Here is a 17,548-nt window from a genome sequence, read left to right on the forward strand (position 1 = left end):
ACTGGATTTCGGACTTGCCTGGGCCGCATAACCCCTTTATTTTTGCCAGTTTCTCCCATTTGGAATGGCTGTATTTATCCAATATCTGTGCCTGTATTGTATCTAGGAAGTAATTAGCTTGTTTTTGATTTTACAGGCTCATAAGCAGAAGGGACTTGCCTTGTCTCAGATGAGACTTTGGACTGTGGACTTTTGGGTTAATGCTGAAATGAGTTAAGACTTTGGGGGACTGTTGGGGAGCCATTATTGGTTTTGAAATGTGAAGACATGAGATTTGGAGGGTCCAGGGGCAGAATGATATGGTTGGGCTGTGTCCCCACCCAAATCTCAACTTGAATTGTATCTCCAGAATTCCCACATGTTGTGGGAGGGACCCAGGGAGACGTAACTGAATCATGGGAGCCGGTCTTTCCCATGCTATTCTTGTGATAGTGAATAAGTCTCATGAGATCTGATGGGTTTATCAGGGGTTTCCGCTTTTGCTTCTTCCTCATTTTTCTCTTACCACCACCATGTAAGAAGTGCCTTTCACCTCCCATCATGATTCTGAGGCCTCCCCAGCCATGTGGAACTGTAAGTCCAATTAAACTTCTATTTCTTCTCAGTCTTGGGTGTGTCTTTATCAGCAGCATGAAAATGAATTAATACAACCACCATCTAAAACTCCTTGTATGTCTCCTATAAAAGACTTCAATAGGTAACTATCTTTGCTGTCTTGCTCATGTCTACCCAGCAGCATGATTAATGAAGCAGCTACTAGAGTAAAACTGCTTTGAATCCTGTTCTACAACCTACTTTGTTTGTTTGTTTTTTTAAACCCAAACAAGTGACTTAAATTCTCTGAGCCTCAGTTTTGTCATCTATAATATGAGAAAACAGTAGAATTTTCTTCTTGGGTTGTTATCACTATTAAATGAGTCCATGCATATGAAGTGTTGAAAATATTGCCCAACACATGGTACTAGCTCAATCAATGTATTGATATTATTACATCACACATTTGCATATAACATAATATCACATCAATAATTTATGAAAATATAAATTAAACATATAGTACACTTTACTTAATGTCTGTGAAGTATCATGTTAGGCACGGAAGTATAAACCTTAAGGAATTTAGAAGCCAGTGATAACGACCCCCTAGTTTTCTTCAAGGATATTCTCAGAGAGTTAGTTTACCCCCAAATCTATGATAATATTCTGGTGGACAGTAAGAGGTCTAGTTCTTTGAAAGTGAGTCACCCTTACTTATCACTAAACTTGAAGGTATCTGTAATTGTTTCTATCCAGGGTTTTCAAGTAAATTCTATCTAGAAACGAAGTCCTCACTAGCTTTCCCTTTCTCTTAGGATATAAATGTAGAATCTTTGACATCAACTAAAAGACTCTGTTTTTAATAGCTTTAACAACATTTTCTCAAGCCCTTCTCACTATTACTCTCTGCTCCAGCTGCACTGGTTTCTGTCAGGTCCTCAGACATGTGATCCCTTGCACCTCACCATCTCTTCACGTGCTCCCTCCTCTGTGTGGCGCACTCTCTCTGCACACCATGTCTGACTTACATCTTTTCAGATTTCTGCTTAAAGTTCCACTGCTCATGGCAGTGATCTCTGATTCCTTCTTAGAATGGGCTGCCATTCTAATGCATGCTTCCACAGAACCCTGTTTTTCTTTTAACATTTATCACAAATACAATTACATAATTAACTTTATAACAACATTGGAAGTCCATCATATTCACAAATAACTAATAGTAATTAAATTATATGTGCTGAGTACTTCATCAGAAAGAACAAGAGTGAGTAGGAAAGAGAGTGAGAGTGAAAGAATGCAAGAGAAAGAGAGAAGCACAAACAAATAATGTAGGTTATTCCATCACTATTCCACTTGATGAGCTGATGACCTAATGCCTAGAAGGGGGCAGAAGGTGATATGGGAGCACTGCTCTTTCCTGAGCAATTTTTACTAATCAATTGTCTTTCATTGCAGAACAGGAGACTAGTATTTGAACATATGTTTTTTAAACATCTTGGTTCCTTCATACAAGCCAAAAACTTTATCTTGTGCTCAGTGAAGAAAGAAGTTGGTTCTAAACCTCTGAAAAAAATTATCTGTTTTGAATTAATTGAAAGACACTATTGGGACCTTGGGGTAGCACCTTCCTAGGAAATTTTTTAAGATAATTTGGATTATGTGTGATTTTTACCTTACTTGCTCATGTTTATGCTCATGCTCATTGCCTCACAGAAGAGGCAATGCTCACTATATTTTGGTTTAATATTTGTAATCCTGTCTTAAAATATGAGGTCTTTGATGGTAGAAGATACATCTGGCAATTTTACTACTGTCCATAGCATACTACAGGATGCCTTGATCATGCTAGAGCTTAATAAATAAATATTTATTAAATGAATTGACAGTCTACCAATGTTTACAAGATCAGTCTACTTGGCAACAATAGCAAGTTTGTACTTTGAAGGCTAAAAGAAGTAGAAGACAGAATTTCAGATCCTTTAAGCATTGTGAAAACCTAGATAGCCTGTGTCTCTGTAGAACTCTAAATGAAAATGACAGAAAAACTAAAAGTGGGATAGGACAGAGTTCAGTCTATTAAAATGAAGACTTACATGTATAAGGCAACATTCTGTTCTTCAGGTCCCTTTCCAAGCCAAACTAACTGAAAAGCTGACACCTCCCTTATCATTTTAGGTCGAATGAGCCGGACTCGATTTATCATTATGCCAACCCAAGGAGAAGGACGGCCATGCCCCACAGAGCTTACCCAGCAGAAAACCTGCCCAGTGACCCCCTGCTACAGCTGGGTCCTTGGCAACTGGTCTGCATGTAAATTGGAGGTAGGTCGTGTAATGACAGTTAGAGAAATACTCATCAGTATATTCGAAGCACTTGTCTGGTCAAACCTATGCGCTGATGGAATAAATTTCATAGCACCAGGGGTCTGGCACAATGTATTTTTAATGCAATGCAGAACATGGAAAAATACAACCAAATGGCTGAACCTCATGCAGAGTGATATTGCTAGGATAATAAACAGCCATTCATTAAGCACTGATTATAATAGGACAGGTCACAGATACTTCAATTTCCTTGGCATCCTTAAGAATTCTGTTATTTTATTGGCTTGTTGGGAATATCAAAGGATTATTTAATTAGGCAAAAATCCTGATGCTGTGAAAATGCATAGCTTGCTTTAGATTGTTTAAGAAATGTAGATTTCTTAAAAAAGCACTTTTAGGGTTAGACAAAATCTTGCATATAGCAGAAAACCAAGTGTATGAAGTTATATTTTAACATTATTACATGAACCATGGTTACTACATTTTCCTCAATGATTACTTTTTTATTGGCCTTACAGATAAATGCCTAACAACATCCTAGTATATCACGTACCAAGAGCTTTTGCTAGATCAGCAAAGATCCTTTACTGCATTTTCTCTCTGGCTTCTTGCTTAAGAAATAGCACATTGCTTTTCCCTATTTTCTTATCGTAGTAGTTTATCCTTCAGTTCATGTTCCAAAGCATACTTTAATTAGGTAACAATAATTTTGATTATGCATTAAGAAATCTGCAGAGTATTCTCATAGAGATGTTTAGTGTTCCTGTCAGGATGACATTGTCAGGCAACATTATTATCTTGCAAAAGTTAAATGCCTATGTATTTTAATGGGTCCCAGAGGAACAAAAATGCATGGTACATTTGTTCAGTCTCATTTTTAGAGAAAATAAGGTAACCATGCTAATTAACCAATTCAGAAGTAACTTAATAGCTTTAAATATTAATACTTTGTCTACTAGTCTAAATTCTTTCCTAAATATTCAGCAATATTTAAATATTGTTTGGATTCACTTACAAAAATTGAAGGAATATTGCTCCTTATCATTGGGACTGCTTTGACAGAATAGAGAAAATAAGCTCAGAGAATTTAGAAAGCCATTTCAGGGGAAGGGAGAAGAAAGTTGAATGTTGGGAAGAAGAGAGAGGACAAAGGATGGGAGGGAGGGAGAGACAGAGGGACAGAGAACTGACAATGTCCACACTCCAAGTTTTACCAAAAATACAACTACTACTGTACCTTACCTGTTTTTGGCACTTTCTCTTTTATCTTCTCAGGTATCAGGAATCTATATCTTTGATAGGCAAGTCTACCAACTTGTTCCATAGGAATATTATAGGAAAATGCCAAATGCAGTGTTTTCCTGTCAAATGTTGAGCTTTTACAAAAACAATAAGGGCAAGAGTGATGGGTGGTGGTCATTCTCTGTAGTGGTGCTGGTGATGGGTGGAGGGTTATGGCATCTATTGGAAATACCTAGTCTTGAAAGCCCTGACAAGGCTTCTGGAGATCCACCAGAGTAGGTGATTGGTTTGTGCTTCCAGAAACTTCAGAGTTGCCTCAGATTTCCAGATAGAGTGAGTCCCGTTCGCTGACACTTCTAGTTGTGAAGAAACTCTGGAGCTAGACTTAATCTATGCAAAAGCTTCAATAAACAAGTCTACAGTTAATTATTCTAGGGTGGGCACTTACCCAAACAGTGCCAATCAGCATTCTTCCCCAATAATTTAAAATGAAATTGATCTCATTCCAAGACACTGTAATCAGAAGCTCTTCCTTGCCACATTTTTCTACCTTATAGATGAAGTCAGTCACTCAGAAGCAAAAAGCCCACCGAAAATGACATAAAGTAAAGCAGAGGTGCAAGAGAAAGGGAATCATGACAATATCTAAGTTGAGTTTTTCCTGACTACCAGCTATATTCCTACTTTTCCTGCAGCCTGATTGTTAACTCTTTGTGAGATAGGTAACACCATATCTTTTTAAAAAATTTACTACACTTAAATTTATATATAAGCTGGATTTTTAAAATTACTGATCAAAATGCACGTGGGCCTTTTTGCACAAAGGAAAAACATCTTTCTACCGCTGCATTTGTGCTTCCTCTTGTCCTAGCATGTCCTTGCCTGCCAAACACAAGTTGGGATCTCATTCAATGAGGGTGGTGATGATATTTAGGTGGCTGCTTGCCTTCACAAGTATCAACCCATAATAAAAGCTCGTGTGGGGCACAGTGGATGTGCCAATTCTGTCAGTGTCTTATGTGAAAAAGGAAGTATTTATCCTCAGGCTTCACTTTCTTTTTTAGCATTTCCTAACTCTTCCCAAGTTTCTCAGCTGCTAACACATATACACACATATGCTCATAAATCTGCTTGAGAAGCTCAGATTCTGGAGTCTAGCAGCCCTAATTTTGGTCATGGTTCTGCCAATTTTTAGTTCTGCATTTCTGGCCAAGTCTATAAACTCTCCAAACATCTGTTTTCTTTTTTATATAGTGGGGGTAGCAGTAGTACCTATTTCGCTGGTTATGTGGGCAGGAAGTAGATAAGTGAAAGTACTTTGCATAGTAATAGACATAAGTTAAGAGCTCAATAGTTACAGTTAGTATTATAATTTTTATTAAAACTATGATTATGATTATAAGCACCTATCTGCCTGTTCACATTAGGCAGTAATGCCAATTCATTGTATACAAAACCTCTATTAATGCTCTAGGCAATGGAGAGTTAACGAGAGAACCTGTGCCATTTAGTCTTTCTCTTAGAAACCTGGGTCTATTTTCAGGCCCTAGTGTGTAAAATCTCTTGACTGTGGATGAGTGAATGTTTGCTTTATGAAGGAAATTATTAATCTGATGCTGATTTCTCTTCACATTGTGGCTGTTGTTGTCAAAGTTATAAGCAATTAAGGTTGAATATGGACTGATTCCAAGATACATACTAGGAGCACACTGTTATTTGTCTTAGTTTTTAAAGTGATTTGTAGCATAAGTTTGTTTACTGTTATTTCTTCACACTCTGTCTCATGGTGTGTAAAAAAAAAAAAAAAAAAAAAACCACTTTAATAAACTGCATATTTTACCTAAGGGTCCAAGTATCAGTACTTTCAAAACTATCAAATTTCATGTATATTGCTGTATCTTTAAACTCTTCTTCCCAGGTACACAAAGTCTAATACTCCACAGTAAAACATACACCTAGACAATTCAGCAATGAATCTATCATATGGAATGATAAGTTATAAGTGAGCCCTCCCTTCCCCGGAGTAATTTATACCTATTGTTTTTCACTCTAGGGAATAAACATTTACTAGAATATTTGCTTTGAATAAATCTACTATGAATTGATTTTGAGCTTCCACTTATCTCCAAAAAAATGCATTTAGATTTAAAATTATGGTGCTTTTTTGGGACAGTTTCATAACAGGCATAGAAATTATTAGAGCAGTTATGAAATACTGATAAAACAAATGTGGGAATGACTGTGTGCTGTGGGCTGAATCTTTGTGCCTCCTCCTCCAAACTCACATGTTGAAACATAACCCCCAATGTGATGGAATTCAGAAGTGGAGTTGTTGGAAGGTGATAAGGGCACGAGGGATCCGCCCTCATGAATTGTATTAGTGTCCTTATAAAAGAGGCCTGAAGGAGCTTCTTCTTCCCTTGTACCATTTGAGGACACCCAGAAGTCACCATCTATGAGGACCTGGCTCTCATTTAAACACTTCAGGTGGGGCGTGGTGGCTCACACCTGTTATCCCAGAACTTTGGGAGGCCGAGGAGGGTGAATCGCTTGAGGTCAGAAGTTTGAGACCAGCCTGAACAACATGATGAAACCCCATCTCTACTACAAACACACACACACAAAAAAAATAGCTGAGTGTGGTGGCACTTGCCTGTAATCTCAGCTACTCGGGAGGCTGAGGCAGGAGAATCACTTGAACCAGGGAGGCGGAAGTTGCAGTGAGCTGAGACCGCCCCACTGCACTCCAGCTTAGGTAACAAAGTGACACTCCATCTCAATAATAATAATAATAATAAACACTTCACTGGCACCTTAATCTAGGATTTTGCAGCTTCCAGAACCATGAGCAATAAATTTCCATTGTTTATAAATTACCCAATCTAAGGTATTTTATTATAGCAACATGAACAGACTAAGAGACTACTTTAGATAAATAAATCATAATTCCTCTTAATATGTCTTTAAAAGAGGGTACAGTGTCCCTAATGTTTGTGACTGCTCAGATTCTTTAGATTTAAAGTTGCTACAACTTCATGTCCTCCAAGTTGCCCTTTTTCTTTTGTGCCAGTATGTCTTTGAGTTACAACTTCTCTATGTTAAGAAGCTTTATGAGCAGCCATTCTATACCATCCTGCACCCTCCACCAGCTTATCCGTGACCTTCCCTTGATGCCCAACAGCTGCTGTCACTGTACCCTGGCATGTCCAATGCCCAGCTGACCCATAAGCCCAGGGATCACTTGCTCCATGTCCTGGAACGCTGTCATGACTGCTTTAGCGGGCCACCTTGTCCTACTTTACTCCTGCCTCTGCAAAGGCCGTAGCAGCTCTAAAATCTAGACGATGCAGTTCGGGAGTCCTGCAGGGGAAGAGGGATAAGAAGGAGGGGACACTCAGTTTTCAAGTGCATAGTTGTCAGACTGTCATCTAATAATGGATTGTAGCATGTGGCATACCTGACTGCAGCAACAGAGGTGCAAAAAGACTGGGAAGTTTGAAGGCCTGAGTCCCTACTCCGATCTCTCTCTGTCTCTTTCTCTCTGTGTCTCCCCAACCCCTCTACCCTCACTCTCTCACTTCTCTTGTTCTTCCTCTTGTTTTGTCTCTTGCTCCCACCTTCACTTTTCTTCTTTGTCTTAGCATCCATAGCAGCAGCAATAGTCACAAAGCCTCTAGCTCTTCCACCAACTTCTGGACTTAGTGGAAGCTAAGTAACATGACTTGGAAGTACAGAGGAGTTAAGACTTCCTAAAATGACCATTGATCAGTAAGAACTGGATCCTAGGAGTCATTGACATTTAACAACAACTTTCTTTCCTCTCCTCCCTGCTCTTCATGAATGGTACTGAGACATGGTGATACCCCATGACCTGTCTGGAAGATGATGTGGGTAGCCAAGAAACCAGCCGTGCTTGTTTGTGAAGCTGAGGCCAGCTTGGTAACACACTACCTCATGTTAGCATCCCCTCCTTTCCTGCTTCAGTTATCTTTTACCTCTACTCTAGCCATACTGGGATTGCTTCTTAGTGTAAAAGTTTTGCCTTGGACTCTGTTTTCTAGAATATCTAAATGAAAATAGAGCTATCAACTGAAGTTATCCAAATATCTAATAGACTTCTTTGAAGTGTGAACACCTGACTAAAATCGAAGATACTCATCTCATGAGTGCCTGACAAAATTTTATTTTTTATTTTAGAACTATATTTTTGATACATAATAGATGTATATATTTTTTGGGTATATGTGATAACTTAGTATATTCATATAATTTGTAAATATCAAGTCAGTGTAATTGGGATATCCATTACCTTATATATTTTCCTTTATGCTGGAACAACTCAAATCATTCTCGTCTGGCCATTTTGAAATATATAGTAGATTATTGTAAGCTATAGTCACCCTACTGATCTATCAAATACTGGGTCTTATTTCTTTTATCAAACTATATATTTGTACCCATTAATCAACCTGTCTTCATCCCCCCTCACCCCTAGCGTTCCTTGCCTCTGGTAACTACCAATCTTAACTCTCTATCCTTGTGAGATCCACCTTTTTAGCTTCCACATATGAGTGAGAACATATGATATTTGTGTTTCTGTTTGGCTTATTTCACTTAATGAGCTCCAGTTCCATTTATGTTTCTGCAAATGACAGGATTTTATTCTTCCTTATGGTTGAGTAATAGTCCATTTGTATACATTATACCACGTGTTCTTTATCTGTTCATCCATTGATGTGCACTTAGGTTGATTCCGTAGTTTGACTATTGTGAATTGTGCTGCAATAAACATGGCAGTGCAGTTGTCTCTTCAATTTATTGACCTCTCTCCCTTCTCTTGACTATATAAATGTGTGTGTGTGTGTGTGTGTGTGTGTGTGTGTGTGTGTGTGTGTGTGTGTGTATTCAGTAGTAGAATTTCTGTATATGGTACTTCTATTTTTAGTTTTTTGTGGAACCTCCATACAGTTTTCCATAATGGCTGTACTTATTTAAATTCCCACCAACAGTGTTCATGTGTTCTCCTTTGTCCACATCCTCACCAGCATCTGTTATTACCTGTCTTTTTTATAATAGCCATTTTAGCTGGGGTAAGATGATATCTCATTATGCTTTTGATTTACATTTTTCTGACAAGTACTAATGTTGAACATTTTTTTTTCATATGGCAGTTGGCTATTTGCATGTCTTCTTTTGAGAAATGTCTACTCAGGTCTTTTGCCCATTTTTAAATTGGATTATTTGGGTTTTTTTTTTTTTGCTATTGAGTTCTTTGAACTATTTATTTATTCTGGTTATTAAGTCCTTGTCACCTGGGTAGTTTGCAAACATTTTCTGCCATTCTGTTGGTTGTCTCTTCACTTTGTTGATTGTTTGCTATGCAGAAGCTTTTTAGGCTGTTGTAATCCCATTTGTCTATTTTTGCTTTGATTGCCTGTGCTTTGATATCTTACATGAAAGAAAAAAATATTTTCCCAGACCAATATCCTGGACCATATTCCCAGAGTTCTTTTCTTCTAGTAGTTTCAAATTTTGGTTCTTAGGTTTAAGACTTTAATACATTTTGATTTGATTTTCATGTATGTTGAGAGAGAGAGGACTAGTTTTATTTTTCTGCATATGCTTATCCAGTTTTCCCAGTAATATTTATTAAAGAGACTGTCCTTTCCCCACTGCATGTTCTTGGCACCTTTGTCAAAAATGAGTTGGCTATAAATGCATGAATATAAATCTGGATATAAATCTGGGGTTTTTATCATGCATATAAGTCTGAGTTTTTTATTTTGTTTCATTTGTCTAAGTGTCTGTTTTTATGCCAGTGCCATGCTTATTTGCCTACTACAGGTTTGTAGTATATTTTGAAGTCAAGTAGTGTGATGCTTTCAGTATTGTTCTTTTTGCTCAGGATTGCTTTGGCTATTCAAGATATTTTGAGTTCCAGCTGGACACAGTGGCTCACGCCTGTTATCCCGGCACTTGGGGAGGCTGAGGTGGGAGAATCCCTTGTGCTCAGGAGTTTGAGACCAGCTTGGGTAACATAGTGAGACCTCATCTCTACTAAAATTTAAAAAAAGTTAGCCAGGTGTGGTGTTGGATGCCTCTCATCCCAGATACTCGGGGGGCTGAGGTAGGAAGATGGCTTGAGTCTGAGAGGTTGAGGCTGTAGTGAGCCCTGATTATGCCATTGCATTGATATTTTGAGTTCCATATACATTTTACGATTTTTTTTCTATGTATGTGAAGAATGTCTTTGGTATTTTGATGGGGATTGCACTAAATCTGTAAATTGCTTTGGGAAGTATCATCATTTTAATAATACTAGTTCTTCCAACCCATGTGCATAGAATATCTTTCCATTTTCATATATCATCTTCAGTTACTTTCATTAGTGTTTTATGCTTTTCCTTGTTAGATCTTTCACTTTTTTTGGTTAAATTGATTTGCAGGTATTTTATATCCTTTATAGCTATTGCAAATGAGATTGCATTCTTGATTTATTTTTCAGGTTGTTCACTGTTGGTGTATATAAATGCTACTGATTTTTGCATGTTGATTTTGTATCCTGCAACTTTACTTAATTCTTTTATCAGTTACAAGAGTTTTTTGGTAGAGCCTTTAGGTTTTTGTAAGTATAAGATCATATCATCTGCAAACAAGGCTAATTTGACATCTTCCTTTCCAACTTAGATGTCCTTTATTTCCTTCTCTTGACTAATTGCTATGGCTAAGACTTCCAGTATTATGTTGAACAAAAGTGGTAAAAGTAGGCATCCTTGTCTTGTTCCAGATCTTAGAGCAAAGGCTTTCCATTTTTCTCCATTCAGTGCAGTGTTAGCTGTGGGTTTGTCATATGAAATCTTCACTATTTTGAGGTCTTTTTCCTTCTGTATCTAATTTGTCAAGAGTTTCTATCATAAAGGGATATTGAATTTTATCAAATGCTTTTCAACATCTATTGAAATGATCATATGGTTTTTCTTCTTCTTCCGTTAATGTTATGTATTATTTCTGCATATGGTGTACCGTCCTTACAGGGATCCTTCAGGGATTCCTGAAATGAATCCCACTTGATCATGATGAATGATCTTTTTAATGCATTGTTGAATTTGGTTTGCTAATATTTTGTTCAGGATTTTTACATTTATTTTCACCAGTAATACTGGCCTATAGTTTTCTACTTTTGCTATGCCCTTTTCTGGTCTTCGATCAGGGAAAGCTGGCTTCATGGAATAAATTATGAAGTATTCCTTTCTCTTCAAATTTATTTAAATAATTTGAGTAGAATTGGTATTAGTTCTACATTAAATGTTTGGTAGAATTAATTAATGAAGCCATCAGGGTCTGGGTTTTTTTTTTCATGGCAGACTTTTAAGTACAGCTTCAGTTTTCTTACTTGTTATTCGTTTGTTGACATTTTCTATTTCTTCATGGTTGAGTCTTGATAGGTTGTATATGTCCAGGAATTTATCAATTTAGTCTAATTTTTTCAAATTGTTGGCATTTGGTTGCTCATAATATACTGTAATGATTATTTGTATTTCTGTGATCTCAGTTTTTATGTCTCCTTTGGGGTTCTGATATTATTTATTTGGGTCTTCTTTCTTTTCTCTTAGTCTAGCTAAGGTTTGTCAGTTTTTTTTTTTTTAAAAACACAAAGATTTGATCGTTTGATCTTCTGTATGATGAGACCACTTTCACTTATGGCTACTCTGATGTATATGATTTTGTCTTTCTACTAATTTGAGGTTTGGTTTGTTCTTGCATTTCTAGTTCCTTGGAGTACACCATTAAATTGTTTATTTGAATTCCTTCTACTTTTTCAATGTGAACATTTATTGCTGTAAACTTCCCTCTTAATACTGCTTTTGCTGTATCTCATAGATTTTGGTTTGTTATATCTCCATTTTCATTGTTTCAAGAAATTTTTACATTTTCTTAATTTTTTAATTTATTTGTTGGTTATTCAGGAGTATGTTGTTTAATTTCCATGTATTTGTGTAGTTTTTAAGGTTCCTCTTGTTATTTATTTCTAGCAGCATTCCCTTGTGATCAGAAAACACACTTGATATGATTTCTACTTTTTTGGATTTGTTGAAACTTGCTTTGTGGCCCAAGATATGGTTTATTCTGAAGAATGTCCTATGTGCTGATGAAAAGAATGTATATTCTACAACAATTGGGTGAAATATTCTGTAAATATCTGTTAGACCTATTTGGTCTAATGTAGTTTAACTCTAGTGTTTCTTTGTTGATTATGTGTCTGTCCTGTCAATTACTGAGAGTGGAGTGTTGAAATGTTCTACTATTATTGTATTGAGGTCTCTCTTTCTCTCTCTCTCCCTTTAAATCTGTTAATGTTTTCTTTATATACTTGGGAAGTCCAGTGTTGGGTCTATCAACAATTACAGTTGCTAGATCATCTTGCTGAATTCACACCTTTATCATTATATAGTGACCTTCTTTGTCTATTTTTACAGTCTCTGATTTGTAGACTATTTTAGCTGATATAAATATAGCTGCTCCTTCTCTTTTTGGTTTCCAGTTGCATGGAATATCTTTTTTTATTCCTTCACTTTCAATGTCTTTCACTATATGTGTCTTTCTAGGTAGGGTGAGTTTCTTGTAGACAGTATATACTTGGGACTTGTTCCTTTATCCATTCAGACACTCTATGTCTTTTAAATGGAAAATTGAGTCTATTTACACTCAGTGTTATTGATAGGAACTTGCTACTGCCATTTTGTTGCTTGTTTTCTAATTGCTTTGTAACTCCTCTTTTAGTTTTTTCCCCTCTTCCTTTGTGGTGAAGTTATTTTTTCTGGTAGTGTGTTTTAATTTGTTGCGTTTTACTTTTGGTAAACCTATTATAAGTTTTTGCATTATGGTTACCATGAAGCTTACAAAAATATCCTGTATGACAAGTTATTCTGAAGAGATGGCAAGTTCACTTAGATCACAAAGAAAATAATAGAAACAAACAAAAAAATTTACACTTTCACTTTGCCCCCCTGACATTTTGACTTTCATTTTTCTCAATTGACATATTTTTATATTACCTATCTCTTAGGTTGCTGTAGCTGTTATTATTTTTGATAGATGTTTATTTGGGGCTTCAAATTCAGTTATGAGTGAATTGCACACCACAATTACAGTATTAGGATATTCCATGTTTGTCCATGTGCTTAATTTTTCCTGTGCTTTCTGTTTGCACATTTGTGTTTTGTTCTTTCAAACTGAAGAACCCCCTTTAGCATTTCTCATAAGAGAAGTCTGTTGGTGATGAATTCTCTCAGCTTTTGTTTGTCTGTAAAGGACTTTATCCTGCCTTTGTATCTGAAGGATAACTTTGCTGGATACAGTATGCTTGGGCAGTGGATTTTTTTTCTTTCAGAACTTTGAAAATGTCCCACTCCCTCCTACCCTGTATGATTTCCATTGAAAGATCTGTTGCCAGATAAATCGGAGCGCCTTTGTATGTTGTTTGCTTATTCTGTCTTAAGGTTTTTAAGGTCCTCTTTTTCTCCTTCATCTTGGAAAGTTTGATTATTATGCACCTTATGATAGTCTTATTTGGGTCATATCTGTTTGGTGTTCTCTGGCCTTGCAGTACCTAGATATTTATATCATTCTCAAGTTCTTGAAAGTTTTCTGTTGTGTTTTATTTGAATATGTTTTCTACACTTTGCTCTTGCTCAACTCCCTTTTGAGCACCAATAAATCCTAGATTTGGTCTTTTGGGGTAATTTTCTATATCTCGTAGGCAGTCTTCATTCCCTTTCATTCTTTTTCTCCTCTGACTGTGTATTTTCAGATAACCTGTCTTTGATCTCCCTAATTCTTTTCTCTGCTTGATCCATTCCGCTTTTGAGAGCCTCTAATGAATTTTTCAGTTCAGCAAATGTAGTTGTTTCAATATTTCTATTTTTTTAAATTATTATTTCAAACTCTGTTTAATTTCTCTGATAAATTTCTGAATAGATTTTCTGTGTTATCTTGGAGATCATAGAGTATTCTAGAAATTGTTATTTTGAATTCTCACTCAGAGAGCTCACATATCTATGTTGTTAGGATCACGCACGTGTTCCTTTCTTTATTCATCTGGGGTCGTCCTGCTTCCCTGTTTCCCTTGTTTTTTTAATGGATGTACATCTCTGTCTTTATGTGGAAGAATTAGCTATTAATTCCAGGCTTGTCTGTATGGCTTGTTTTGGTTTTTATTGGATATTATTTTTTAGTAATTCTTTGTAATTTAACTGTTGGTTTTCTTTCTTTTTTTCTATTGCTAAGTTCTGGCCTTCTTTTCGGCACTAGATAGCATCTTGAGCCTAGGTTTGCTTTGCTTCAGTAAGCAATTAGTGTGCTGCCTATCGTGAATAGGGGAGGTCCCCAAGGGGATATCCCAATAGTGTGAGAAGGCTAGGTAGGGGTTCATGCCTACGGGATCTGTGAAACCAACCTCCTACAGCATGGTACTACTGAACCGCCACTTTGACTTGGTATCTCCTTTGGATGAATTACAGAACAGAGTTTTCAGAGCTGGGGGATAGTAGTCATCCCTCCCCTCTTTGTCTTTGGATATCCTTAGGGATGTTTCTTTCTTCAGGCACTTCCCATGCTTCCGGTGGGTTGAGGCAGGGACAGGCCTCCTGCCAGGATACTGAAGATGGTGGGGAAGCTGGTTATCTACCTCAACCTCACATTTCGCAGCACAGAAACCATGAGTAAAGGGGAAAATTTCTGTGCACTTTGTTCTGAGCAGATTGGGGGAGGGATATTGCAGATATGGAAGTCTGATTCCCTTACGACTTACTGAGTTTTTTCACTTCTCTGTGGCACCAGGAACTGTCTTATCCTCATGTTTGAGCTCTGAGATATGGCTGACGATAGTCTCAGCATTGAATATTTGTTTTTGGTTTTCTGTGGGGGGCTGGAGGAAGGGTGAAGCCAGCTTGCTTCTATGCTGACATTTTGGAGCTGAAGTCTTCTCTGCCAAAAATTTTATAGTAGGAAATCTTTTATCAGGCAGATCGTTGGGCCAGTTTACCACTAGGAGCCATCCAATTCTAAGCTTCTGTTTCTGTGAGACACTGTACAAAATTTTTCTAATTGCCTAGAATATCTAAGTGAGATGGGTATGACATGTCTTCAAGGAATATTATTCAGCAGAGAAGGCATGCTGTGAAAACAAATTCTTGTGGCAACAGAGAAAAACAGTGTTTTATTAGAAGCCTCAACCTAATCCATATAAAAAAGTACTGAATTCTATAAAAAAGAAAAACAGGTAAAATAAATTTATGCCCTGTAACTTTACATGTTCTCATTGGTGATTACAGATTAAGTCATTTTATCACATACATCTAGACAAATTATGTATTGTTTTCTTTTTTAGTCAATCTTGGCTGAGTTCCAAAATGAATTGTCATATTCTAAGTACATAGGTTCCATGGCATGATTTGCATTCCCACTGCAGCTTCTCTATCAGCTCTGGCAGTGTTGCTAAGGGATGTTTTATTGTCAACAGTTGAGAGAGAGCTCACAAGAGGAGGAAGCTACCAAAATATGCAACTATGGTCTTCTTAGGCAAGAGGTGGCAAGAGCCAAAACTTTGAGATGTGAATTATTTGGGTAATTGTGAAAGTATCCTTTCCTCTCATAGGGTGGAGACTGTGGGGAAGGAGTTCAGATCCGCAGCCTTTCCTGCATGGTCCACAATGGTTCAATATCTCATGCAGCTGGACATGTCGCGGATGCACTGTGTGGAGAAATGCCCTTTCAGGACAGCATCCTGAAACAGCTGTGTTCTGTGCCTTGCCCAGGTATGCAATGCTAGTGATTGGGAGTGCCTCCCATGGTGATCTTTTTGTTTATTTTACTACTATTTTCCTAGAAATGCTCTAGCTCATCAAAATTAAAGTTTTTAAATAACTTTAACTCATTTTTAATTGTGGTTATCACTTTGGTATATACCTACTGCTTTGATGGAGCCAAAGTAGGCAAAAAAAAAAAAAAAAAGACACTGGATTTGGAAACTTAAGAGCTAAGTTAGAATCATGTCTCTATCACTTCATTGTTTCACTTGGGGTATGTAGTCTAGCCCCTGTGAGCAATGATTTCTTCATCTAGAAATTGTGATGTTAATTCTGTATCCAACAGCACCTAGCACACTGGCCAGCATTCAAAAAATGTTGGCTGAATTCTGGGTGATGGCATGGTGGGAACCAGTAAGGCTATGAGTTCATAAAAGCACTCTGTAAATGTGAAGTTCCATATAAGTGTGAAGTTCTATATAAATTTTATTAGTTACATAAAATGTATCAGTTTATTTTAATCCTAGTAACACAACATAGTTTGTATGGCATAAGTTCAAGGTGACAATATGTGTTTATAATACAGTATATAACATATGTGTATGTATGTATACACACATATGTATTACAAAAATATATATAATTTATATAAAGATACATTTATATAAATTATAAATTATATTTCTTGAGTGAGAAAGATGTTTAGGGTATTAAATTAAACATTCTTTGGTCCAAAGGATAGTTCATTTCAGTGACCTACTTATTCTCTTTTATATGGTTTCTATGAACATCCATTTTATGATGTTATTCTGATCTTTGAACACTGAGTTACCATAATCTTTATATCTCTCTTTTAAAAGTTTTATTAACACTAGCAGATACATAATATTTTCTAGACGTGACTACTACAATTTGAAGCAAAGTAATAACAATCTAGTTTTTGGCACTTTCTTGTTAAGCAATATTAAACTATAAATTACTTCATCATTCTTAGTACATTCTGATTGGAAAATTGATCAATATAGAATGTGTAGTATCAGGAACTGCACGTATCACTGCAAATCTCTGTGTGAGCCCTGCCCATGCAAATGTTGTCCAGTGCCACTTTTCATGCTGTTTTCTCCACCCTGTACGGCATGACTGTCCAGGAGACTGCCATTTAACGGAATGGTCAGAGTGGAGCACATGTGAATTAACCTGCATTGATGGAAGAAGCTTTGAGACTGTGGGCCGCCAGTCTAGATCAAGGACATTTATAATTCAGTCTTTTGAGAACCAAGACAGCTGCCCCGAACAGGTTCTAGAAACACGCCCTTGTACAGGTACCAAGAGTACTTTTCAGTTCTTTAGCCTTGATTGATCAATGCTTATTCTAAGTGAGGTGTAATAGAACTGCTATTATCATATTTACTTACAGGAGGCAAATGTTATCACTACACATGGAAAGCAAGTCTTTGGAACAATAACGAACGAACTGTATGGTGCCAGCGTTCAGATGGCGTTAATGTCACAGGTATTCCTGCCTAAGACTCATGTGGGCACTTCACAAAGACCCCTGAGTGTTGTTATTTGTGAGAAGAATTAGCTTACAAATTATAAGCAAGGGGTGACTTGGGCAGGTAGCTTAGATGAATTTTA

The 17,548-nt window shown here is 36.9% G+C and overlaps 1 protein-coding gene across 5 annotated transcripts in view; it reads left to right on the forward strand.

Moving 5' to 3' along the window:
- THSD7B (thrombospondin type 1 domain containing 7B) overlaps positions 1–17,548 on the forward strand; it is a 906,384-nt gene that overhangs the window by 868,302 nt on the left and 20,534 nt on the right. For all 5 annotated transcript variants that reach the window (XM_054478924.1, XM_063647426.1, XM_063647428.1 and 2 more), the window contains 4 exons: positions 2,713–2,858; positions 15,760–15,919; positions 17,059–17,232; positions 17,328–17,423. In XM_054478924.1, coding sequence (XP_054334899.1) covers positions 2,713–2,858; positions 15,760–15,919; positions 17,059–17,232; positions 17,328–17,423 — 576 coding nt within the window. The remainder of the gene's footprint in view (positions 1–2,712; positions 2,859–15,759; positions 15,920–17,058; positions 17,233–17,327; positions 17,424–17,548) is intronic.

Source organism: Pongo pygmaeus, chromosome 11 (assembly GCF_028885625.2).
Source record: "Pongo pygmaeus isolate AG05252 chromosome 11, NHGRI_mPonPyg2-v2.0_pri, whole genome shotgun sequence".
Taxonomy (NCBI): Eukaryota; Metazoa; Chordata; class Mammalia; order Primates; family Hominidae; genus Pongo; species Pongo pygmaeus.